Genomic DNA, 25,989 nt, shown 5'->3' with positions numbered 1-25,989 from the left:
CATCACCGTTACAGCCCCTTCGGTGGCTCATACTGTCCTTTCTGCTGGGCCTACCAGTCACTAAGGATGCGGTGGTCCGATTCCGGTTCGGTGGCTGCTCTGCTGGGCGTGTATATATGTCCCATACTTATGTGTTGTACCGAGTGAATCGACTGAAAGGGAACGAATAGTTATGTCTATAACTTCTGTTCCCTGAAGGAGAGGAACGAGGTACAACACAAGGTGGCCCCACTGAGCAGTTTGGCTCGGTGAAGAGCGGCTATTGAACTGAGGGATGACTGTGATGACAGCGGCTATATGTGCAGGCGGGGCCGTGCGCGTCATCACACGTCATCTGCCTTAAAGGCGTGAATAAAGGTTTCTTCAGCCAGGACACGCGAGGGTGTGATGTCCCATACTTATGTGTTGTACCTCGTTCCTCTCCTTCAGGGAACAGAAGTTATAGACATAACTATTCTATTCAGTTAATGCTGCAGTGTGCAGGTCACTCGATCAGTGATTTGTGTTACTAAATTGTGATTTGTTGTGCTTTCATGTACTGAAGGTAAATAAGTATTGAACATGCTTACTGAATGTATTTAATACTCCATACAAAAGCCTTTGTTGGTGATGCCAGCTTCAAGACGCCTACTGTATGGAGAAACCAGTCACATGCATTTCTAAATGTGATTCTGTCTTCAAATCCTGAAGGTTCCAGGATTTCTGATTCTGATCATTTTCACTCCTCTGTCTGAAATCTGGCGTGGGAAGCACACTGCTCACTGGAACCTTCAGTAGTTTAGAAATCCTTCTGGAACCAATGCCATCTGTATGTTTTGCAAGAATAATGTTGTGAAGGTCTTGAGGGAGCTCACTGGTTTTACCCATCATGAGATGTTGCTTGTATGACACTGTTTTGTAATGCATCAGCTGGGACTGAACTAGCTGATATCAATTTCCACCAAGTGGCAGGGTTGCTTTCTAATTACTGATAGATTTCAGCAGCTGTCATGACTTTCTGCACTTCCCCGTGTTCAATACTTTTTCCCTGTTCCCATTTCTCATTATTACACATAATTTATGGACATCTACGGTTTGTTTTCTTTGCATGTGTGGATTGGATGGGTTGTTACCAACATCTGGTGAGAATTTCATGTCAGTAGCACCTTTAGAAATGTATTTACTTAGCAAACTTATTTTACCTGCTTAATGTGCTGGTTATAATGGCCGTACTGGTAGTGACTAGAACAAATGTTCTCTTTGGGAACAACAAACTTTATGGTAGCTATCTCTGTCTTAACTATCAGACCAGTGTCAGGCAGCTGCAGACTCTCTAGCAGAGACCAAAAAAAGACAAAGACACAAAGTAAAAGTACTGTTGCGCTCACTTTTATTCATACATATATATATATATATATATATATATATATATATATATATAGTCATGTGTTTGACTGCCATCGTTAAAAAGTGTGACTCATCACATTATCACCTGTAAGCATAAATAATGACTTTTTTTTCTCTCTTGAAACCTGGTAAATAAACCAACTGAAAACAGTTACGGGTCATTTTCAGCACCATTGAATAGTACATTCTCTATATTGCATCAGGATATAAAAATAAACAGATATAGTGTTTTTAAAACATTCTTTCCATGTTGTTCAATGGCATGAAACAAGAGAGGAAGAAAAGACCCCATACTGACAATGTTGATTATTACCATTATCGTCTGTATTATTAATCTGTAGCCGATCCTTAGCGGACCGTGCACTCATCCGTTCACAGCACTTTTAAAACATCAGTAGGAGCCACACGTGGGAGAAACAAATGAAATAAAACACGAGTAAGAGGCAGACTTCTTCTCTGTAACATTTCACACTCACAGTGCCACCGACCCTCCCAACCACTTTTAGAGGACAAAAGAAAAACAGGAGAGTGAAGGAGATGCTAACAGAGACCTGGGAGTGCTGCAGGGTTGTGGGAGGGTAAACCAAGCAGGCCGCTGGGCTGCAAGCTTCCCGTAACCATGACCAGTCCAGTTACAGTCATGCTCTAAACACAGTACATCCACAGTCCAGGATGGTAACGATGCTAGGGGCCTCTGCTAACCCCCACTCCGCCCCAAAAACCATCAATAACCCCCCCCTCACCAACATGAATTCAAAGCAGAAAAACGTGATGAAAGAAAGCAAGAAAAAAAATTAAATAAACTGCGTCGTCTCAGTTTTAATGGTTTGAGGCAAACAAGAAGATCACAAAGAGAAGACGAAGAAGAAGGAAAGGCGTGGTCAGGACCAGAATTCAGTTTGCAGTGCATAGAGAGGGGCTTCTGAGATGGAGACTGAGTCACCTGGTTGGTTCAATCAGATGGGATTATTGCCCTCTGTCAAACACACACACACGCACACATACACAGAGTAAACGCACATCCACCCACAACCAGCAACATGTGGGAGTACAAACGGAGAGCAGAATTAAAAAAGCCAGTGGTTTCCAGCCTGTCCCCCCATCCAGCAATCTCTGCGAAGTGATGTGTGTGTGTGTGTTTGTGTGAGCCATGTAATGTATGTCCACTTAAAATTTCCAAACAGGCCAGGCTCCAACAGCACTCTCATGTGTTGCGTGTCCATCCGTCCAGTGTCTGTCTGTGAGTCAGAGTGGTGCTGTGGCCTGCCCTCCTCTACGACGCTTCACATCCGCGAGGAGCAAGCCAGCTCGTAGAACAAGACGTAGGCGTCGCTGCTGCGCACTTGGCTGGAGGACATTGGCGTTACTCTGAAAGGAAAGCAAGAGAGGAGAGTATATAAAGTATATAAATAAAATAAAATTGAGCCATTGAACACTTGATTATAACGTATCATTTATATATTTTATTCAAGCAAAGATTATCTCATCATCCTCTGAGTGAGTTAGCGTGTCTTTACAGATATTAACTATAATCGCAGTCTGTTTGAGCAATTAGTATTCAGTAGGATGCCATAGAGTGTAACTTCTATCTTACTCTAATAGAAGTTACAACATGATAAATGAGATAAAAAGTCAAACTGAAAGTTAGTGCACGAAGGGAATGAAGCTGTCAGGCACTATAGTTGCTACTTCAGTCACACACTGCTGGCTAAAACATCCAACCCAGACTTTGAATGTAATTACTGAGTTAGCTGGAAGCTCCACCTGAGCCACATTTGTGTGTGAGCACCGTATTAAAAGCAGAATGTCTGAATTTGGTGATTTTGAGATGAGATGTGAAGTCTGAGGGAGACCACGTGCTAACATGGTTTCCAAATGGATTAATTCTGTTGGCTAGTGCTGATGCCAGGAGGATGTGTAACAAATGATGTATGCCTTCCAGGCACGACTTTGATGCTTGATTTATAGGAGAGCATTAAATCAACGCTGCAGCCTGACATACGCCTTCCCTTAAACATCTGTTTAGTTGTGTGAGTGTAGAATACAGTACTGTTAAATGTAACACAGTTGTAATTGTTTCTAGCTTGCTCATTATGCTGATGCAGCAATGTGGAACAGTGTCGAAATCTATGAGCGTTCTTGTTTTCTGAGCTTGAAATCATGTGTGTGCACTCAGTCAGCTCTGTCTTCTGTTTCAGTAAAAGTTACTGTTGTTCAAGATTTATCAGCTCCAACGTGTACAGCTCAGTTTCAGATGTAATGTCAGAACAAAGCAGACACACACGGGTAGAAAAGCAAACGACACTAACGATTCACTGCCTCTTTATGGATGGTGGCTTCACAGGGTTAATCTTACTTTGCAGTAATGCATATGTGTATATACTGTATGCATGCTGGTGTATGAGGAAGTAAAGGAAACAAATTCACTTAGTTAATCTAATTTGCTTTGTTTCCATACTGGAGTAACTTTCAGAATCATCATCAATTCATTTATCTTTCATGAAGCTATCAAATGGTTTCAGTGCCAGCGTGCATGCTGTACACTCCCAAACACACACACAGAACAGCGTGAGTTATGTGTAGTCATCAGGGTACAACCCCCAAAGAGTGATGGAGAACCAGCATCAGACCTAACGACAGTGTTGAGTAAGAGGCACCGTGGAAGGTTATGAATGAGTGCAGCGCAGCAGGAAACAGCCTGGAGTGACGAACGGGATGCTGAGCAAAGCAGATAGCACCCGCAACTCTTACTATTACTCCTCAACTCTGTTATCTTAAGCAGGGGGTGTTTGTGTGCTTGTGAGAGCAATAACAGCCTGTAAAATTATCATTATCAACGAGCTGACTTCTTCACACAGCTCCTATGATCTTCTACACGAACAGTGAACTGTCATAGTAACACTAAGTGTGTGTGTGTGTGTGATTTGTGGCAAATCTACCTGGAGTCATTGAACGTGTACCATTCTCCCGAGCTGGGATTGCGACAGTAGGCTGTGTAGTGGCCGCCCATAGTGGTGCCTGAGTGGTTGGACACTGCGTATAGGTTGTACACTGCATTTACTGCAAGGCGACAAAACACATGTTTAAAGGGACAGTTCACCCTAAAATCAAATCTACATATTGTCTCACTAGCCTGTAGTGATTGCTCACCACAATGGGCCATGACTTTAATACGGGGCCATCTAGTTCCATTATACTCCATTAAAGTATAATGTAACTAGAAAAAAAAATTTTGAATGGAGAATAGTTTCATGTAGAAACTATTTTTTTAATGTTGTAGATCTGGGGCAGTGGCTTGAACTGCTGCCTCACAGCACAAAGGCAGATATCTCCACTAGCTCACACCTAAACACTGAATAAACTTCACTGTGAGCCAAAGAGAAAAGTTCTACATTTAGTGTGAACATAGCGTTCTGTGACAGTCCGCTCGTGGCGAGTACAAGTTCATTACTTACTGCTGTTTTCAGAGGCAAACTCCCGCAGGTCAAGATCCTTCATGGGGAAGTTAACAAATGTGGACAGTTTGCTGGTTCTTCGTGCCTCAGAGAAGCGCTTAAGGTCTTTAGAGGAAAGGGAGTCAAGGAACAGCCGCTCTGCATACAGCAAACTGTACATCAAGCCAACATTCAACATGACTACTCGGAACGCCTTCACTCCACCGAATAACACATCCATTACCTCAGTGACTTGACAAATTCATAACAGCCAATTAGCAGCTCACTAAAACATCTGATCATGTGCGCCGTCAGCACTCACTCACTTAATTATACTGTTGGGCTTATACACATGACAGCTTCCTGCCTGCATGGCAGGGCTGTCTGCTGCTAACTGTTCACAGCACTTTTCTATTGCAGCTATGTCAGAAGCTCTTACTGCAGTCAGCTAATTACTAGAAAAACACTTTTTGCAATTCAGTAGAACAGAATACAAAGCAGTAAGTCATAAAATCTCAATAAAGCATTCAGCTACCCCACATGCCTCAGTACAGCATCACAGCAGGTGTTTAATAGAACACAGTAGTGTCACATTCTGTTGTCCAAAGCAAAGGATACGCAGCACTAAAATCTTGGGGAATTTCTGTATTGTGAACTTTTTAGTGCATCTCCTCCTGGCTTTACATCTGTAGCACGTCTGTGAGAAGAAACAGAATAAGATCAGTCAGTGTTTAAGAACAGGAATCGTAGAGGAACCACCACACAAGATAAAAAGCACAAGTTACTCACTCAGTCTAAACTATCTCTGACCATCTATGTGCAGCTTACATTTGTACTGAGCATAAAACAAACTGCAGTTTACAGATAGTTTCCCTTTTAGATGCTGTGTAAGTTCTGTGGGAAGGATTTTCTGGGAAAGAAAGCCTTTAAATTGAATTACTTTATAAGTGTTTTACAGTTTGTTGTTGAACAAGAAAATTCCAAACCAGTTTTCCTAACTTTGCTGCCTCTGCAGTTACTTTGCTCTGCCTTTGTAGGGCGGTGTAACTCCTCTAATTACATGAATTTGAAGAGTTTCTTCAGAAACTCTTCAAATTATTATTTTTATATTTGTCCTGTCAGACTGCTGGATGCTCACATTAAACATGACCAACAACACATTTACATTTGTAAAAACAGTTCTACTGTCATTTATGACAGCATCTTTATTCAGATGTAAACATATTTTTGTGCACTTTGTGCATCAAAGTATGAATTTGTTTTAAGAATTGTGTTTTTTACTTGTATATATATTGTATGGTCTACCTTACAATATAAAGTACCTTGAGGCAACTGTTGTTGTGATTTGGCACTGTAAAAATAAAATTGAATTGAATACTAGGTTTGCAGTTTGTTTTTGGAAATCCTACAATTGCAAGTTCAGGAGGAAGTCTTATGGCTTCTTTTAATAGCTTCTTTTTGTGAAAGCCAGGCGAGGGGCAGCCAATAATATAGAAGTGAAAGGGTGGCCTTAAAAGGACAGGAACTAAAGCAGCTTGTTTCAGACAGAGGATCAACTCAACTGAGTGAAGGGCAGCAACAAGCCCTGTATATGTTAATAGAGATTATTTTGAACTGTGAATCATGCAATTCTGTCATCGTCTAAGAACAAAAAAGGGGCTGAAATTAGCTTAATTATAAAGTAAACAATATCAACTCTTATAACCACAAATACGCACAAATACAACACAAATCTCATGTTCTGTGTTAGCTGTGCTAACTCAACACTGGATAGGAAAAGTATGAAGTCAAAGTGGTGATTACCATAAGTTATTTTTGTCAGTGCAAGCAATGAACACCTACCGGCTTTTCATCCCCATCAAGGACGTCTTCTTTGGTGAAGAGTCGCATGCAGTCCATCAGACTCACCTCACCATAGCCCTTCTGAGCACAAACACAGATGCATTCACATTACATTCACACACACAAAGCAAAAACAAATAGAGACAGGAAAGAAATGAAGTAGCTCATATTAGGAGCTGTGGAAAGAGGAAGTGTTGACGGAAGAGATTTCAATATTTAGTGCAAATCATCATAAAACACACACACTGCACAATAAGTACACTATACGAGGCAAATTATGTAAAGATAAGTAATACAATTCAAAAAGATTTGACTAAATGGGCTCCCCTTGTCATGGACCTTAGTTCAAGAATAGAGGCAATAAAAATGAGTGTGCTTCCTCGACTACTGTATCTATTCACTTCATTGCCAGTCCATATACCAGATGCACAATTTGTTAGATGGGATAAATTAGTTAGTAGATTCATTTGGAAAGGGGTAAAGCCAAGAATAAGATTTAAAACACTCCAATTAAGAAAAGAAAAAGGAGGACTTGCCCTCCCAAATTTCAAGGAATATTTTTATGCAGCCCAACTGAGATATATTGTTTACTGGTGCTCACCGGATTACACCTCAAAATGGAAGTGTATAGAGATAAATTATTGCTCATCATGTGATCCACAAGCAAGATTGGGAGAGGAAACTATACAGCCTACGAACGTAAATCTCATTACTGAATTCACTATTAAACTCTGGTGGATTATAGTGAAGAAATATAGAATTATAGAAGACTGTAAACTACTGATTTGGCCTGCATACTCTCAAAAATTCCAAAGTGGACAATGGGATAGTACATTCTTAAGATGGGTCAATAAAGGAATTACAGCAATGAGCACATTAATAGACGGGAAAACATTCAAATCCTTCGAGAATCTACAGAAACAATTTGGACTGGAAAAATCAGACTTATTTAGGTACTTTCAATTAAGACATTTTTACAATACAGAAATTAGGAAGAAGCTCTTGAGAGAAGGAAGCCATATAATAGAAATAATAACAGGCGCATATAAAAAACTTCCACCAAGAATTTTAACGAAATTATATAATGGTCTGCAAAATTTGAATAGGAATGAAACATTATATATCAAACAAAAGTGGGAATCTGAATTACATCTTGAGTTGTCAGAGGATGACTGGCGATCCGTATGTCTCTCACAGCATAATTCTACCAGCTCTAGACGATGGAGAGAATATGGCTGGAAAAATGTGATTAGGTTCTTTATTACTCCCCATATTAAAAGTAAGCAGCTGAAAATACCCCAACATTGCTGGAGATTATGTGGAGACCGGGACGCCAATCATTCCCATGTGTTTTGGAAGTGTAAACATATCAAACCATATTGGGAAAGTATTGCAGTAACAATGAAGAGAGTGCTGGGGTACGAAGTGCCATGTGAGGCACGAGTAATGTATTTTGGATTATGGGAAAATGTAAGAAAGGAGGACCAATACTTGTTCAAAATTATGTTGTTGTCAAGCAAAAAGGTAATAACAAAAAACTGGTTGAAAAGTGACCCTTTAAAATTGGAAGAATGGACAGATGTAATCGAGGAAATATATGTAATGGAGAAAATGACCTACACTCTGAGACTGAAATCTGACAAACATCGAAAACAGCGGGCAAAATGGATAGCCTACAAGACTTATTCAGCCCCATAAGGCGGATGGCTGAGCCCCGAGAGAATGGGGCCCCTCTATTCCCCACTTTGCACTCAAATAGGTTATGATTGTGGATGGAACCGGACCTGCCGGTGAGAGGACCGGAACTTGGGCTTTCCTGGCCCCATCTTTATATATATGCGTATATTTACTCTTTATTCTCTTTCCCCCACAGATTAGGTGTATGTTATAACTTTTAGTTTTTTTTTTTGTTTGTTTTTGGGTTTTTTTGTTTTGTTTTGTTTTTGTTTTTGTTTTTGTTTTTTTTTGGTCCTTTTTTTGTTTGTTTGTTTTTTGTTTTGTTTTTTGTTTTTGTGTTCCTTTTCAGACTTTCGTCTGCGTGTACTGTTAATTTGGAAAAGCACAAAATAAAAAGTTAAAAAAAACAAAAAAAAAAAACACACACACTGCTGCCCTTCTGGTACGCGTTATGTAAGAAGGACAAACAGACACCTGTCTGGACCTGTGAGTCTGTGCTCTAACCTTGGCGATAGGCAGAGAGAGATCCCAGAAGGGGTCGAAGACAGTGGAGCAGAAACCACAGTGGCTGCAGGTCAAAGAGCTCTTCAGCTGCCCCACAAACAGGTCTGGAGAAGCACAGATCGAAGAGTACATCAAAGAAATAGATGCGAAAGTTTATCTTCCTTTTCATTTCCATTTAACCACGTTCTGTTTATGTCTTGTTTGTGGAAGGTGAATTTTCACGTGTCCCATTTAAACATTAATGACAAATAAAACTGAGCTGCAGCCCATTTACTCACCTACTATCTTACTGTCCTCTCGCTCCAGGTATTTACTCCACATCTTCTTGCCTTTCTCCTCATCTCTGAGGGGGGAGTATGAGTTAGAAGTTAGAAAGTTTAAACCTTACATGAAGTGTAAGGCTTATACAGTCACACATGTACATATGTAGTGACTGAGCCCCCAGCAGGCAGCTGAGTTAGGAAAATGGCTAAGATGGGGGAAATCATACCGTGCTGTTGTGACACTGTAAAAGGGTTTCAAAAATAACAAAAAGCAACAAGAGAACCTGGCCTAATTTATCCTAACTACCAAGGTGTCCAAGAACCATTTTAGGGGATTAAAAAGATGCTTTACAGAAACACTTCCTCCTGTGAAACACTTTTTCATGCTGTGTGCAGATATTTTCCTACAGTTTTTAACAGTGCGGCAAAGAGGATGTGTTTTTAGGACAATACTGGGAGTTGCTGGAATTAACTCTGACCCTTAAACAAACCGTGGTTAGATAACTGATAATTATATCAATGAATAACTGGAGCATTAAGTGCTTGTGGCCCCCAGAGAGGAAACAAATCAGTATGTGAGATGAAACTATTGCACATGGCCTTGAATTAAAGCTTAATGATGAGGCCTCAATGATTAGTGCTGTCTTGGTTTGGGGCTTGTTTTCATACTGTACGCTGCACATAACCTATTCAGAGATTTGGTCCTGATGTTTTTGAATTATTAAGGTAATGTGATTCAGGGTGGTTATGTATGAGTAAAAACGCTAATAAAATACAACAAACAATTGTACTGTTCATCTGTGAAACTTTCAAACACATCCTCATCTCCAGCTAACAAAGTCCACTTTTCAAAACAGTGTTAGTGTGAGTCAGTGCAGGTACACACGCACGTGTGTCGGTCTGATTACTCACGGCAGGTGGTCGAAGTCCTCCACAGTGCCTCTCGGCCTCACAGTGACCCTGTTGACCTCGTTGTGCAGGCCGTCCAGGAGGAAGCGCAGGAACTCCTGAGCATCCTGTTGGCTGTGATACACCAAAACAGTTAGGACTACGAAAATCAACCAGAGGTCACAAAAAAACAGAAAACAAAAAAGAAAATGATTACAACGCTTACTTGTATCCCACAAATCTGGGAGCATATCTCTGGATCTGTGTTTTGAATTCAGACGGGCTGACAGCCTCACTGCTGGATGATGTCCACATGGTCTGTATCAGCTTGGCAAATTCTACCAACACAGCAGCAGCTAAGGTTATTCACACATGCTGGGACGTAAAATACTTGTGTCACAGTGGAATGAAACAAAGGTAGCACTCTTTTTCATGCAAACCCTTAAAAGACCAAGAAAAACACTCTTGTTTTTACATCTTCTAACATCCTTACAGGTCAAATGTGCAAATCTTACAGAGATGCGGAGGGTAAGGGGGGAATGAGTGTGCTGCTGGTGGACCGCTGTGAGGAGAGTTTGTTTTGGACTCTAAGGGGCCTGCATGACATATTTCTCACCTTCCATGAGGGCTGTGTTAGTGCGGCTGTTGTTGTTAAGGTCTCTGCGGTGGGAGTTGTGCAGGCAGTAGTCTCGCAGGCTTTGTGTGTTGCTGAGACACTGCAGGATACTGTTCATGAAACACTGCCAGGACAAAGCAGAGAAAACGGTTTGATTCCAGATGCTACAATCAAATCAGTTTATGCTTTTACTTAATTAATACTGTTAAGCGTATTACTATTCAAGTCATAATTAATAAGATTTAAGACCAAACTTGACATGGACATCAAAAGCAACAAACACACTGATGTCAGTTCAAAATAAGCAATAAGGTCAAATTAATACAGAAAAACTGTCTAAATGTATTTGTTAATATAAACAGACAACCACCTTGTTCACCCAAATGTCAAACTCCTGAAAGCCCGACCAATTTATCTGATATTATTGGCTGAAACCAGCTATATGCTACTAATAGTATCAACATTTATAATGGCCAAAAAATAAAACAGATGGGAGAAACACTCTTCAACCATGTTATGAGTGTTGACTTTGGACTGTTAGTCTACCACAGGGCACTCTGCAACTTCCCTGTTGGCAACATGTGTTTGGAACGCCACACTCACACCAAACAGCTGATCTGACCACAGTCGGGCAGAATGTACATGAGTAAATAAATAACTACACATAACAAATTTAGGGAAATCCTTTTGCCATGTCTAAATGGAAAAGAAATACTGCCATATATATTGGAATATGGCATTTTAAAATCACCAAATATTAGCACTAGTTTCAAAAATCCTTTATCTACCTTTGACAGGCAATGCTGCTTGTTCCAGAAACATCTGCAAGCTTTAATCATCAGGACTCAACTTTGCTATTATATCAAGCAGCACCTTCTTGTTTACTAAATGGCTGAAAATTAAGCCAATGTGGACACATGCTAAGAGTTGCAGTTGTTTTATTGGTCAACAGATGCTGGTCTCAACTGTAAGTCAATCCCCATAGACTATAATGTAACAATGTCCAGCAGCATTGATTTCTGCAGCATTGAAAATGGCACAGGAAATGGATTTAGCTGTGACAGATCAGGGGGTGAATATTTTGGAGGCTAAGGCCAACTTTCATACAAAGTCTTTGGGTTAAACCCGCAGCATCCCATGACCACAAACCAACAGGAGAGCTGCCCTTCTTCTAAAGATTTATTTTTGCCATTTACCCTTTAGTATATAAGATACAGGACAGACAAGAAAGCAGAGAGGGAGCATGGGGGAATGACACACAAGAAATGGTCTTGGGCAATCTGAACTTAAGACGGCTGAAGACTTTTAAAGGTGTTTTAATAAAAGATAATTCACACTTAAGACATTCTAGGCCTTTCTGAGGATGTGCAGGGACCCTGCATCATGTCTAACAATGATTGCTAATGTTGTTCCAATATGTTACAAAAATATATTTCTGAGCGCAATTTGCAGTGTTAAAAGATGACAAAACAGCTTAACAGCTTGAACGAATACTTCAACATTTTGAGTGATGTGCTTATTTGCCTAGAGTTAGATGAAAAAACAGCTAGCATGTATAAAGATAACAACATCTCCATATAGACACTCAAAGCTCACTGAAGAATATGCTGTCTTGTTTGATTTCTGTGTGCTCAAAGTAAGAATAAAAAGTTGGGACTTGTGATGTGTGCACTAATTCCTTGGGTGAGCACATTAAAGCTGGGTATCTGCTAACCTCCCTGTAATTACAAATGCTTGTTTTTACAACTGTTCCAAGTCTTATTGAAAAGCCAAGCAACTCAGATTTACTCCTCAGACTTGAGCATCATCAAGTTCATAAAACAAAGGCAATCAAGTGTTTTCGCCAGAACTCTGTTCACATCATTATGAAAAAAGGTGGTGTACAGTCATGTAATAAAAGCTAAATCTACAGATTATGTAAGACAGGGATTTTTCACTGTAAATGTGAAGTCATTTGATGAATGTTTAAAGGCTTGATGAATCAAAGTGAGAGAAGCAGCAGTGTAACTCCTGGGTACAAAGAAGTATCACAGCACTGTCTCATGTCACATACCCATGTGACACATGTGCAGCTTGGTAAGAACAAACCAGTCAGAGAGGGAGGGAATGAGATCTCTCTGGTCCATAGTTCAGAGCTCTTTGATTAGGTTACTGTATACAAGCACACAACACAGCGCACAGTTTATTTTAGGAGTCGTCCTTATGCTTGTTGCCTGGCAGACCGAACAGATCGCAACACACTGTGCTCACAGTGACACTCACTGGATTTTTGGAAAGCTATTGCAAATCAGTTGAGAAAAAGAGGAATACCACTCAAGATGTTTGGCTCACAACAGATGTAATTAGAGGTATAGCACGTGGCTGCTGTACTTACAGTGTTTCCTAAATTCTTCAGTCCCACCAGGCCTTGGGCGCTCTTTGAATTCTGAAAATATGAATAAATAAATATCAAATTAAAAAAAGACACCATTTTCAGATCCTATGTACAGTATTTTGATCATACCAGTGAGGGCTGGTGTCTCCCAACCACCACTGACAGTGACAGTGCTAAAATGTTTCATTTTATTCCTGAAGCAACAACACTTGAAGAGCACTCCATGTAGTGGTTTGAATGAATGAACTGAAGCGTTCAGCTTTTTCTGGCAGTGTTTAGCTTTCAGGAATCTCCAAACAGAAGATTCCCATTCCCAGCATCAACATTATCTCTCGTGTCACTGTCCATGCTGCATAAGAAATACTAGTCAGTTAAATTAATAATTTGTAGTGTATTAAAGTACAACACCAGTTAACTATTGGTCACAGCCAGCTGTTTTCAGAAATGACGCTACTCAACCAAATCAATCAAAGTCCTTCTAGCTTAGTGTGGAGCTTTGTCTGCACTGGGTTAGAATGGAATGGAACAGTTTACAGTGCAAAGGCCTTAATAGTGACTAACAGGAAAGTCTTAGTGTGTGTCAGACTTTGAAAATAAAAGCCCACAGTTATACACCGGATGTTTTCAGGATCACTTATGTTAAATTTTCATAACCAAAGTGTCCGGTTCCTTCTTGGAATACCAATATTATTTAAAACATGTTAAATTCTCAAAAATAAAAGCCTCCACTGGTTGGTGGTTGTGAAATGTTAGATTTTTAAAATAGTCCAACGATCCATTACAGGAATTTGCCAGGATCCTTTGGTGTGTCCTTTTTCCACTAGACACCATCATCACATGCTGTAACTGTAAGAGTTTCAAACTAAAAGTTACCATTTATGTATAGGCATTTAGCAATACATTATAGAGTATCAGAATTTTGAAAATAAAACCAGGTAAGTAAAGCCCACAAGGTTTATTCTGTTCATCTGGATGTAGCATTTTCAATGGGTATCGTCTGAGCATGCATCAAGACACTTTCTTTGAAAACTTCTCTAATTGCTGGAATTGTTTATTTATGCAATCTTGAGTCAGCAACTTATCTTCAGCTTCTCTCAGCTAGCTGATTTTGCTAAAGATTTTTAGCCGCGAGTAGCAGACAAAGGCCAACAACAGCAATAATCCAGGTGCACTCTCTCCAGAACCTGTGTGGTCTAGTCATGCAGTGTCTTAACTAATGTGTAACCAAATGCTGGACAGGTGTGTGTGTGTGTGTGTGTGTGTGTGTGTGTGTGTGTGTGTGTGTGTATTTTAACCTTTAAGGACAGAAGGACTGAAGCCCTGCTAATCTGACATCTTGTGGATGCACTATTATGCATGGTAGATTTTTGAAACATTTCAGCAATTTTTAAATATAATGTAAGAATGCAATTAACATGGAACATGGAACTTTAAAGTTTGAACAGATAAGATTTAATACCATCTGTTACACTGTGCTCAATGCTGACTGTTTCCAATAGTTTTCTTGCTTTTAGATTAGTTAAAATGGCATTTAGATTTATTAGTAAATGTAAAAAAAAAAATCAATCAATGAGGAACCACACACACATGCACACCCACAGAATGTGATTATTTTTTTAACTGAATCCAATGGGTGAAAATCCTTACATAACTGAATATGTATCCATTAATCTGGCAGTCTTTCTACTGAATAAGCCGGGATTGTGAGCTACTTTGCGACCGCCAACAGTGCTGATGTGTTTGAGGCTGAATTTGTACTTTAATAATATCCTCATGAATCTAGAGACTCTCTGAGACATGTGACAAAGATCTGACCTTGCGCTGTGTCACTCTAAGAATGCCATATAGGAGGCATTTCCTGGTGAGCATTATCTGTAGGCAGAAGCTTGTTTTTGTGATTTCACAGCCACTTCCTCTCTGGGTAATCACTCCCAGATGGCTGAGATCTGATCAACAACAGCAAAGTCACTGTACCTCGCCGAGTTTAAATCATACTGTAACTTTCACTGTTCTTTAGGCAGGAAACTATGAAACAGACACATTTAAGCAGCAGATGGCACGGCATATTATCATGTTTTCAGAATCTTAAAATGGTCTGAAATGCTTTAAAGAACTTATGTCATCACTCGCTGCAGTTCAATTTCATTACATAAGATTACTGGTTATATAATAGTGTAACCAGAGGAAGAACTAACAAAGAAGACGGGGGTGGATAAGGAATGCACTGGTGCCCTTGGCTAAGAGGCAGAAGCATTTTTACAAAGACATGGAGGACTGAATTCACTGTGCATAATGCTCCATCAACCAGAGTGCTGCTGTACTAATCGTGTTTATAGTCACTGTGAAAACACACTCACTAAAAACGTGTGGGTAAACTTGTGTTTTTAGGCACTGAGCGAGTCGGCAGACTGACATCAGTCACCTGAGCTCACTGTTTTGTTCGGCTCATTTTTAAAATTTATATACCTAACCTTATCTTCTGCACAACCTTTACGCCAAAAACCAAAACAATTAAAGAAATAATTCTAAAACATTGGCATATCCTTCAGAATGACCCAAACTTATTAGGTACCTTTAAAGAACCACCAATGATAACCTACAGGAGAGGAAGGAATATTAAAGATAGACTTGTTAGAGCTTGCCAGGACCCTATTACTCCAGATAAAACCCTGATAACCCATAACCTACATGGTAATTTCAAGTGTGGGGCATGCATTAATTGTCAATACACCAAAAATGTTAAATCATTCAAAGACCCTATAGGTGACAAAACCATTGCCATAAAGGGCTTTATCACATGCAGAACTAAAAATGTAATCTACATGATACAGTGTGCATGCAATAAAATATATATAGGAGAAACATCCCGCCCCCTTAAAGATCGAATTAATGAACACAGAAGTTCGATCAAGAGGAATGATTTAACCAGCCCTGTTGCAAGACAGTTCAATGTTAAACATCCAAATTCACCATTATTTTTCCTAGGCATTGAAGCCATTAAACTAAACCAAAGAGGTGGCAATATAAATTTTATCCGGAAAAAAAGAGAAGCATTTTGGATATTCCGTTTTAAGAGTCTGCATCCCAGAGGTATGAATGAGGATTTTTCTATCAATGAGTTTTTATGAATTACAGGTTTTTGTTTTGTTTTTTCAAAAATAAATTTTATTTATTATTAATTTTTTATCCTAATTTTATCAGTTAAATTACTCTCACATGAGTAATGTTTTATTCAGTTAATCTTGTTATTTCAGCCAAAGGCGTAGCGTTCTAGACATCTCATCTTTAGTCTACACTTCAGTCTAAATTTTAGAGACATAAATTAGGATTTTTTAACAAATATGTTCCCATGTGTTGACGTAATCTTGTTTTCCAATTCAAACTTGCTTTTACCATTAAAGACTGCCCCTTGTTGGTTTTATTATTTTTAGTGTGAATGCTTGAAAAGCATTCACAGTATTGTTCTTCGAATCTTTATTCTATTTTATTCCGTACGTTTTTTGGCATCTAACTCCTTCAAAACCGTTCAACTTAGAAAAACCATTCAAACACCGTTAGATTCCTCTTCTTTTGGACATGACTGCTTGTATTTTTCTCATTTATAACATTTATATTTTTAAAATTATTCAACTTTTTTCAACAAAAATTTCCCATGTATTTCAATGGGGAGACCCTTCAAATTCTTCTTCAACTTACTCCTCTTTAAGCTGTATCTACTTCCACATACATTGACGTAGAGCCACCATTCAAACGTTAAAACGAAGACAAGACATTCAACCATTCAACTTGTATTTATCTTTTCAATATCTATTACACTTTTTCTTCAGTTCCACTTTAAGTTTCATGATGTTTTTTCACCCGTTTCAGATTTTATAATGGGTGTGTATGGGACGGAATGTTGGGGCTAGAGTGAGACAGCTCAACTGCTAGAGTGAGAGGAGCAAAAAAATTAATCTTAAAATCTTTTTTAAAACTGCTGCTGTGTCCGCAGCGTTTGCTCTACAGGTATGATTTTACCCTCAAAACGTAGCCATCGCTGTCCTCTTTCATTCAATGTGTTTACTATTCTACTAGGTGTTATGGTTCTTTCATAAATGTCACCAATGCACAGCCTCCTCCCTCCAACTCCTCCATAGACTCTAATGTTAAAATGGCTCAGAAGGTTCGTTTGAAAACCAGAAGTACAGGCTGTCTTTACACTGTCACCACGTCGATATAATAAGCTCCACAGACATGAAAACTGAGAATTTGGTAGACTGAACATTGCTGCCACTCACGGTGAAAGAATTATGTCAATACGACGTGTACTTTTCATTTGGGAACAATTTGTTTCGGCCTGACTTTTCTGTTCATTTTAAGCAGCAAAAGTGAGGTGCATGTCTGTGTGCGTGTGTATGGAGCCGTTGTGTGCAGTCACTATAGCAACCAGGCTCACACCTGCCTGCCTAACGAGCTCTGTCTCTCACTCTGCCAAGATTCATCTTAAACACTTCTCTTTCAACTGCTGCTGTGTCCACAGTGTTTGCTCTACAGACATCATTTTACCCTCAAATCAAAGCTATTGTTGTTCTCTATCCAACAGCGTGTCTGTGAAAGCTCACAGATGTAAACCTTTAAAACTGTGTGGATCCAAGTGGAGGGATCACATTTTAGTCATTTAGTGATTTAAAGAATATGAACTTTTACTATTCATTCAGATGTTTTCTGGCTCTAAATTTTCTTTTCTCATTTCTTAGGTTTTCCAAATTTTAATTTAAAAACTTTTCAGCTATTTTCCAACTTCTTCTGTGTGAACATCAGCTTTCAAAAGTTCAGCACTTTTGTTTTCAGGTTAAAAACTCTGTATTTTCCAGCTCATTCAACATTTTTATTTTTAACTTAAAATTCAGCAATTAATTCATTTCAGTGCATACATTCAGATTCAAGCATTCACACTGCAGTTTCTTCAGAAAATGCACTTTCTAGTTGTGTGGATGCCCTAAAAGGGCTTCCACACTATTGAGTTCCTGTTTCTCTTTATTCTTTATTTTCTTTTCAAGTTGCTTCCGTACGTTTTTTGGACGTTAACTACTCCCTCAGTTTTCACCCGATTTTCACCGTTCAAACTTTAAAAAATTCTGCTGTTTCTGCTAATGGGTGCTATGACTTTTGGTGCTCATAACTTCTATACTTTTTGAGATATTGAATTTTTTATGCAATATTTTTTGCCCATTTCTGCCACATTATCCGTGGGATCACTAGTTTTCCTTGCCGGTTTGAGCTGTGCTTTAGCTCAGTGAGATGAGCAGCCGTTCTCAGACTGGGAGGCCCGGGTTCAAATCCCGCTTGTGCCAACAATTTATTTTCAGTTCACAGTTAAACTTTTTAAACTCTTTTCAACACAAATTTAAGCATCTTCACCCCCTTTCAGCAAAATTTTCAGTTTTTTCTGCTGTTTTCAGAAAAAAACTTTTCAGCAGAAATTCTGCTCATTGACCTCTTCTGCAAAATTTTCAGCCTTTTCACCTCTTATCAGCACAAATCTCAGCTGTTTTCAGAAAAAACCTCTTGAGCAGAAATTCTGCTGATTCATGTCTTTTCAGCGCAACTTTCTGCTTCTTTACCTCTTTTCAGCAGAAATTCTGCTGATTCACCTCTTTTCTGCAAAATTTTCAGCCTTTTCACCTCTTATCAGCACAATTCTCAGCAGCTTCTGCTCATTTCAGCGAAATTGTCAGTCTCTCCATCTATTCTTTGTCAGAATGAGTTTGGCTCAGTGAGCTGAGTGGCCGCCTTGATACCAGGAGGGCCAGGTTCGAATCCTGCTCAGGGCAAAGTTTTTTTCCCACCACTTTTCAGCAAAAATTTCTCCATCTTTACCCCTTTCAGTACAATTTTTGGCTTTTCATCACTTTTCAGCAAAAATTTTCTGCTTCTTCACCTGTTTTCAGCAGAATTTTCAGTTTCTTCACTGCCCTATAACTTTTTGCAAGTTTTCAACTTTTTCAGCTTTTCAGCAGGCAACTTCAGCATTAAGGCATCCACACAGCATTTTCGCAGGAAATGCAAATTTTTCTAGTTCTTTATACTTTATTCTTCAAGTTGCTTCCGTACGTTTTTTGGACTTTAACTACTTCCACAATTTTTGTGCTATTTTCACCGTTCAAATTTTAAAATATTCTGCTATTTCAGGAGATGGGTGCTATATCTTTTGGTATTTTTTTGCTGTTATACTTTTTAAAATATTAAGCTTTTTATGCAATTTTTTGTCCCATTGAAATGAATGGAAAACTTCCGCAACTCTGCTAAAACTTGCTCGTTTTTGAAACTTAACTACTTTTTCATACTTTCACATAGAAACTCCATTCAAACTTTAAAATGTTCACAAATTATTGGGCTATTCATATGTGATTCAGCTTTTTCATATCTGTTACCATTTTCATCTTATCCCTCTTAAAGTTTTGAGTTGCAAAATTGTGATTTTTGAGAAAATACATGTGTTGTTATGGTTGCTATGCACTTGGCTTCCAGTGTGCCACTGTAGGTTTCGCAGTCTTCTCTTCATGTCCGAACAACTTCTTGCTACTTGCTTAATTTTCACTCAACTTCCACAAATTATACATCAAAACGTAGGTATTTTTGCTGGCTTTCAGAAAATGTCACCATCATTGTTGTGAGATTTATAGAATTTTGGCAAATCTCCTCAGACTAACACAAAGTCGGAAAACTCTCCATAGAAAGTCAATGGAGAGTTTGTTCAAAATCACCGCTGGATTTCTGTAATGAGAGGCATTTTCGAATCGTCATATCTCCTTAACGAAGCAAAGTTAAGACATGAGGCCTGTGCCAATATATCTTCAGACACTCCTGACGCTCACAATTCAAGAATTTTTTTCTCACCTATTACCGTTCTGAGATGAGTTACACTTGTTTGAGGGTAGGAAATTCGTCCTTCGCTCAGATTTCTTCAGATTTCAAACTCTGGAAATGAGGCAATTTTTTTCTCTCGTCATATCTTTTTGATGGATTTCCACAGAGACCTGAAAATTTCCATGACTGTTCACCAAAGCCTGCTGTCTCTTACGGTGAAAGAATGATATCGATACTCCAAATAGATTTAGAGTTAGAAAGCATTGTTTGAGGGCAGGTCAAGGCAGTTTTTGCTTCGCCTCTACTCAGTTATGGTGCATTACAAGTCAAATATCTTTAATAATTCATATTTTAATGATAAATTGTCAACACTTGAAGATTCCCCCATGTCTTCTGAACAAAACGGTGTAAGAATGACCGTTCTAGCCCCTACGGTTAGGAAATTATGGCCATTTGTTTGAGAGGAATCCTCACTATGAGAAATACACTGCAGAAATCCTGTCTCTGTGCTCTGTGTGTGTAAAAACGGCTGCACCTGTTTTGGCAGGAAAAAGTACACAGCCGCTCTGATTGGTGGATTCAAATTTAGCAGCTCCCAGGCTGCTTGACTGACCTAGAAAGTTTCTTCTCTGTCGCTCTGTGTGTGTGTGTGTGTGTGTGTGTAACAGAGAGAGAGAGCGAGAGAGAGAGCCTTTTTATGGGATGATCTCATTGTAAGATTCAAATTCAATTTATTTAGACTGGTTGACTGAATTGGATCTTGTGTGTGTGTCTCTCTGTGCATGTGTGTTTCCATATTTGTCCATATTTGTGATTGTGTGGCTGTTACATGTTTTTTTGCCGATTGTTTTCATTTAACAAGTATATTTGAGGGACCCTTAGCATGTTGAACCTTTTTTTTAGCTGTCCGTTTTGCTTTTTCAATTTTTCTGTTTAAGTTATTACTATTGTGCTGAATCATACTATTTCTGCTATTTTATAAGATTTGTGCTAAATATAGTATTTCTGCCAAATATAGTATTTCTGATTAATTATAGTTTTTCTACCAAATCATAGTACAGTACTTTTGCTTTTTATAGGATTTTTATAGGATATTTATATTGCTTAATATAGTATTTCTGCTTTTTATAGGATTTGTGCTTAATACAGTATTTCTGCTAAATTTAGTATTTATGCTTAATCATACTATTACTATATATTTCTGCCAGGTCCCCAGGCAGCCAATCCTCTGAGGACTGAGACATTCAAATTTACATATCAGGGCCTGCACGGCTTCCCAGCCAGCCAATCATATCTGAGGTCTGCCCTTTCTTCTCTCGTCATATCTCAGCGACGGATGCACAAAGAGCAATGAAAATCGCAGTCAAAGTACACCAAAGTCCGCTGATTCACCCAGTACAAGAATTATGCTTCTAGTCCACCTAGTTTTTGAGTTACACGATGTTTTGTAACTCCAAAAAACGGCGCTCTTTGCCTCTCACCGCGATCTAATTCTGACTGCTCATCACCCTGTTTTCCAGGCGCTCATTCTCTTTCCCAGTGGCACAGTTTGTAATGACACAGGTCTGCAACCCAAAGGTCGTGGGTTCAATTCCACCTTAGTCAACATGGTTTTTTACCTACAAATTAATACACTGTCACAGACCAGTAATTCATATTGATCATTTATTACAATTCTGCAAACTTTTATGATTTTAGCAGCTTTTCTAATATGAACCTCAGATTCTTGTTAACACTCCATGGCACAAATACTGTTCCCTTTAGGCTCTGTGTATGTGTGTGTGTATCAATATTTCTCCCATTTTAAAGTATTACTCCTCCATAATTGTATTTCTGTTAAATCAAAGTACTTTTACTACATCTTAGTATTTCTGCTAAATCATAGTATTTTGCCAAATCATGGTTTTTGTGCCAAATCATAACATTTGTGTTATGTTATAGTATTACTACTAAGTGGAGGAATTTCTGTCATGTTACAGTATATGTGCTGATTACAGTATTTCAGCTAAATCATAGTATTTCTACTATATTATGTTTTTCTTTCTAAATATAGCATTTCTGCTATATAATTGTATTTCTGCTACCTACACATACGGATCAGTATCTAAGGTTTGACTCTTATCATCCACTGGAGCACAAACTGGGTGTCATCAGGACGCTACAACACAGAGCGAACACCATCCCCACAGACACAGCGGCCAGGGAGGCAGAAGAACAGCACATCAAGAAGGCCCTGAGTAAATGTGGTTATCCCAGCTGGACTTTTGTCAAAGCTGGGAAGACACCCAAAGAAAGCTCCAGCCGATCCAGGAGAGAAGGACAACCGCTGCCCAGGTGAAAACCTGTAGCGATCCCATATGTGTCAGGAGTATCGGAGCAGTTGAGACGCATTTTTCGAAACACCGGGTCTCTGTGGCTTTTAAACCCCAAAACACGCTGTGCCAAAAACTGGTCCACCCCAAGGATCGGGTCCCCCAACACAAACAGAGTAACATAGTGTACGCTGTTAAGTGCCAGGAGGATTGCCAGGATTTATACATCGGGGAAACCAAACAACCTCTGGCGAAGCGGATGGCACAACACAGAAGAGCAACCTCGTCAGGCCAGGACTCTGCAGTCTATTTACACCTACAGGCCAGTGGACACTCTTTCAAGGATGAGGATGTACACATCCTGGACAGGGAAGAACGCTGGTTTGAGCGCGGAGTCAAGGAGGCCATTTACGTGAAAAGGGAAAGACCATTTCTGAATCGAGGAGGGGGCCTAAGGGTACATCTTTCGCCATCTTACAATGCTGTGATTGCAGCCATTCCCCAACTCTCTGTGAATGGTACTCATGGCCATTGATCAGTGGTCTTTGATCAGTGGGTTTTGGTCAGTGACTGTTGATCAATGGTCATGGGAATTTGCATAATTATGATTAAGGAACTGACCTCACAGCCCATTGTTCCTTCTGTGGGCTGGTTTCAGTCATTATGCAAATGTACTGTTTATAAGGTTTGGGGAAACCTGCAGTCAGCTGAGACTGAAGAAGTCACTTGGATGAGTGACGAAACGTTTCTCCCACAAAACGCTACGTCCAGATGAACTGATAAAACTTTTGGAGGTATTTCTGCTATGTTATAATATTTGTGCTAAACCAGAGTATTTCTGCTGAAACATAGTATTTCTGCCAAATGAGAGTATTTCTGTCAAATTACAGTATTTGTGCTAAAACATAGTATTCATTTAAAATTACAATATTCATAGTTCATCACAGTGTCTCTGGTAAATCACAGCATTTCTGCTATGTTGTACTATTTTTGTAAATCATAGTGTTTCTGTAATGTTTAAGTATTTTTGGCTAAATATATTCTTTCTGTTATCTTATACTATTTCTCCTAAATTCTTGTATTTTTGAGAAGTTATCATGTTTCTGGTAAGTTACAATATTTCTGCAAAGTTCTGCTATGCTATTGTATTTCTGCCAAGTATTATGTTTCCTCTAAGATACTACAGTTCTGCTAAGTTACTACATTTTAGCAAAGTTCCTTTGCTTCTGCAAAGTTTTTACAATTTCTGCAACTTTTCAGCTTTTTCAGCTAGTTTCAGCAGACAGCTTCAGCTTTAAAGCATCCACACTGCATTTTCGCAGGAAATGCAAATTTTTCTAGTTAGTGTGAATGCTTGTAAAAGCATTCACAGTATTGTTGTTGTAATTAGTGTGAATGCTTGTAAAAGCATTCACAGTATTGTTCTTCTAATCTTTATTATTAGTGTGAATGCTTGTAAAAGCATTCACAGTATTGTTCTTCTAATTAGTGTGAATGCTTGTAAAAGCATTCACAGTATTGTTCTTCTAATCTTTATTATTATTATTATATATTCCGTACGTTTTTTGGCATCTAATTCCTTCAAAACCGCTCAACTTAGAAAAACCATTCAAACACCGTTAGATTCCTCTTCTTTTGGACATGACTGCTTGTATTTTTCTCATTTATAACATTTATATTTTTAAAATTATTTAACTTTTTTCAACAAAAATTTCCCATGTATTTCAATGGGGAGACCCTTCAAATTCTCCTTCAACTTACTCATTTTTAAACTCTTATTGCTTCCACATACATTGACGTAGAGCCACCATTCAAACTTTAAAACGAAGACAAGACATTCAACTATTCAACTTGTATTTATCTTTTCAATATCTGTTATACTTTTTCTTCAGTTCCAGTTTAAGTTTCATGATGTTTTTTCAGCCGTTTCAGAGTTTATAATGGGTGTGTATGGGACGGAATGTTGGGGCTAGAGTGAGACAGCTCAACTGCTAGAGTGAGAGGAGCAAAAAAATTAATCTTAAAATCTTTTTTAAAACTGCTGCTGTGTCTGCGGCGTTTGCTCTACAGGTATGATTTTACCCTCAAAACGTAGCCATCGCTGTCCTCTTTCATCCAATGTGTTTACTATTGTACTAGGTGTTATGGTTCTTTCATAAATGTCACCAATGCACAGCCTCCTCCCTCCAACTCCTCCATAGACTCCAATGTTAAAATGGCTCAGAAAGTTCCTTTGAAAATCAGAAGAGCAGGCTGTCTTTACACTGTGCCCACGTCCATATAATAAACTCCACAGGCATGAAAACTGAGAATTTGGTACACTGGACATTGCTGGCGCTCACGGTGAAAGAATTTTGTCAATACGACCTGTACTTTTCATTTGGGAGCGATTTGTTTGGGGCTGACTTTTCTGTTCATTTTAAGCAGCAAAAGTGAGGTGCATGTCTGTGCGCGTGTGTATGGAGCCATTGGATGCAGTCACTATAGCAACCAGGCTCACACCTGCCTGCCTAACGAGCTCTCTCTCTCACTGTGCCAAGATTCATCTTAAACACTTCTCTTTCAACTGCTGCTGTGTCCACAGTGTTTGCTCTACAGCCATCATTTTACCCTCAAAACGTCGCCATCGTTCTTCTCTTTCCAACAGCGTGTCTTTCAAAGCTCATAGATACAAACTTTTTAAACTGTGTGGATCCAAGTGGAGGGATCACATTTTAGTCATTCAGTTATTCAAAAAATATGAAACTTTATTATTCATTCAGATGTTTTCTGATTCTAAATGGTCTTTTCTCATTTCTTGGGTTTTTCTAATTTGCATTTAAAACATTTTCAGCTATTTTCCAACTTCTTCTGTGTGGATTTCAGCTTTTAGCAGTTCAGCACTTTTGTTTTCAGGTGCAAATTTCTGTATTTTTCATCTCATTCAACATTTTTAACTTAAAATTCAGCAATTAATTCATTTCAGTGCATAATTCAGATTCAAGCATTCACACTGCAGTTTCTTCAGAAAATGCACTTTCTAGTCTTTATTATTATTTCATATTCCGTACGTTTTTTGGCATCTATCTCCTTCAAAACCGTTCAACTTAGAAAAACCATTCAAACACCATTAGATTCCTCTTCTTTTGGACATGACTGCTTCTACTTTTCTCATTTTTAACATTTATATTTTTAATTTTATTCCACTTTTTTCAACAAAAATTTCCCATGTATTTCAATGGAGAGACCCTTCAAATCCTCATTCAACTTACTCATTTTCAAACTGTATCTACTTCCACATACGTTGACATAGAACCACCATTCAAACTTTAAAACGAAGACAAGACATTCAACTATTCAACTTGTATTTATCTTTTCAATATCTATTATACTTTTTCTTCAGTTCCAATTTAAGTTTCATGATGTTTTTTCAGCCGTTTCAGAGTTTATAATGGGTGTGTATGGGATGGAATGTTGGGGCTAGAGTGAGACAGCTGAACTGCTAGAGTGAGAGGAGCAAAAAAATTAATCTTAAAATATTTTTTAAAACTGCTGCTGTGTCCACGGTGTTTGCTCTACAGGTATGATTTTACCCTCAAAACGTAGCCATCGCTGTACTCTTTCATCCAATGTGTTTACTATTGTACTAGGTGTTATGGTTCTTTCATAAATGTCACCAAAGCACAGCCTCCTCCCTCCAACTCCTCCATAGACTCCAATGTTAAAATGGCTCAGAAGGTTCGTTTGAAAATCAGAAGAGCATGGTGTTTTTACACTGTCACCACGTCCATATAATAAACTCCACAGGCATGAAAACTGAGAATTAGGTAGACTGGACATTGCTGCCGCTCACGGTGAAAGAATT

General features: G+C 38.8%; 1 protein-coding gene across 8 annotated transcripts in view; it reads right to left on the bottom strand.

Moving 5' to 3' along the window:
* Positions 1-2,309: 2,309 nt before the first annotated feature.
* usp2a (ubiquitin specific peptidase 2a) overlaps positions 2,310-25,989 on the bottom strand; it is a 66,162-nt gene continuing 42,482 nt past the window's right edge. For 5 of the 8 annotated variants that reach the window (XM_005465747.4, XM_005465749.4, XM_005465748.4 and 2 more), the window contains 11 exons: positions 12,985-13,035; positions 10,611-10,734; positions 10,221-10,332; positions 10,019-10,129; positions 9,122-9,186; positions 8,844-8,947; positions 6,663-6,743; positions 5,439-5,517; positions 4,842-4,946; positions 4,326-4,446; positions 2,334-2,754 (listed from right to left, as the gene is read on the bottom strand). In XM_005465747.4, the coding sequence (XP_005465804.1) occupies positions 2,670-2,754; positions 4,326-4,446; positions 4,842-4,946; positions 5,439-5,517; positions 6,663-6,743; positions 8,844-8,947; positions 9,122-9,186; positions 10,019-10,129; positions 10,221-10,332; positions 10,611-10,734; positions 12,985-13,035 (1,038 nt within the window). In that variant the 3' untranslated portion in view covers positions 2,334-2,669. Of the gene's footprint in view, positions 2,755-4,325; positions 4,447-4,841; positions 4,947-5,438; positions 5,518-6,662; positions 6,744-8,843; positions 8,948-9,121; positions 9,187-10,018; positions 10,130-10,220; positions 10,333-10,610; positions 10,735-12,984; positions 13,036-25,989 lie in introns of all 8 variants that reach the window. The other 3 variants (XM_005465750.4, XM_013267527.3, XM_019367694.2) reach the window with 2 other exon arrangements.

The sequence above is a fragment of the Oreochromis niloticus genome, linkage group LG14, assembly GCF_001858045.2.
Source record: "Oreochromis niloticus isolate F11D_XX linkage group LG14, O_niloticus_UMD_NMBU, whole genome shotgun sequence".
NCBI lineage: Eukaryota > Metazoa > Chordata > Actinopteri > Cichliformes > Cichlidae > Oreochromis > Oreochromis niloticus.
This window is presented reverse-complemented; position numbering and strand designations above follow the sequence as displayed.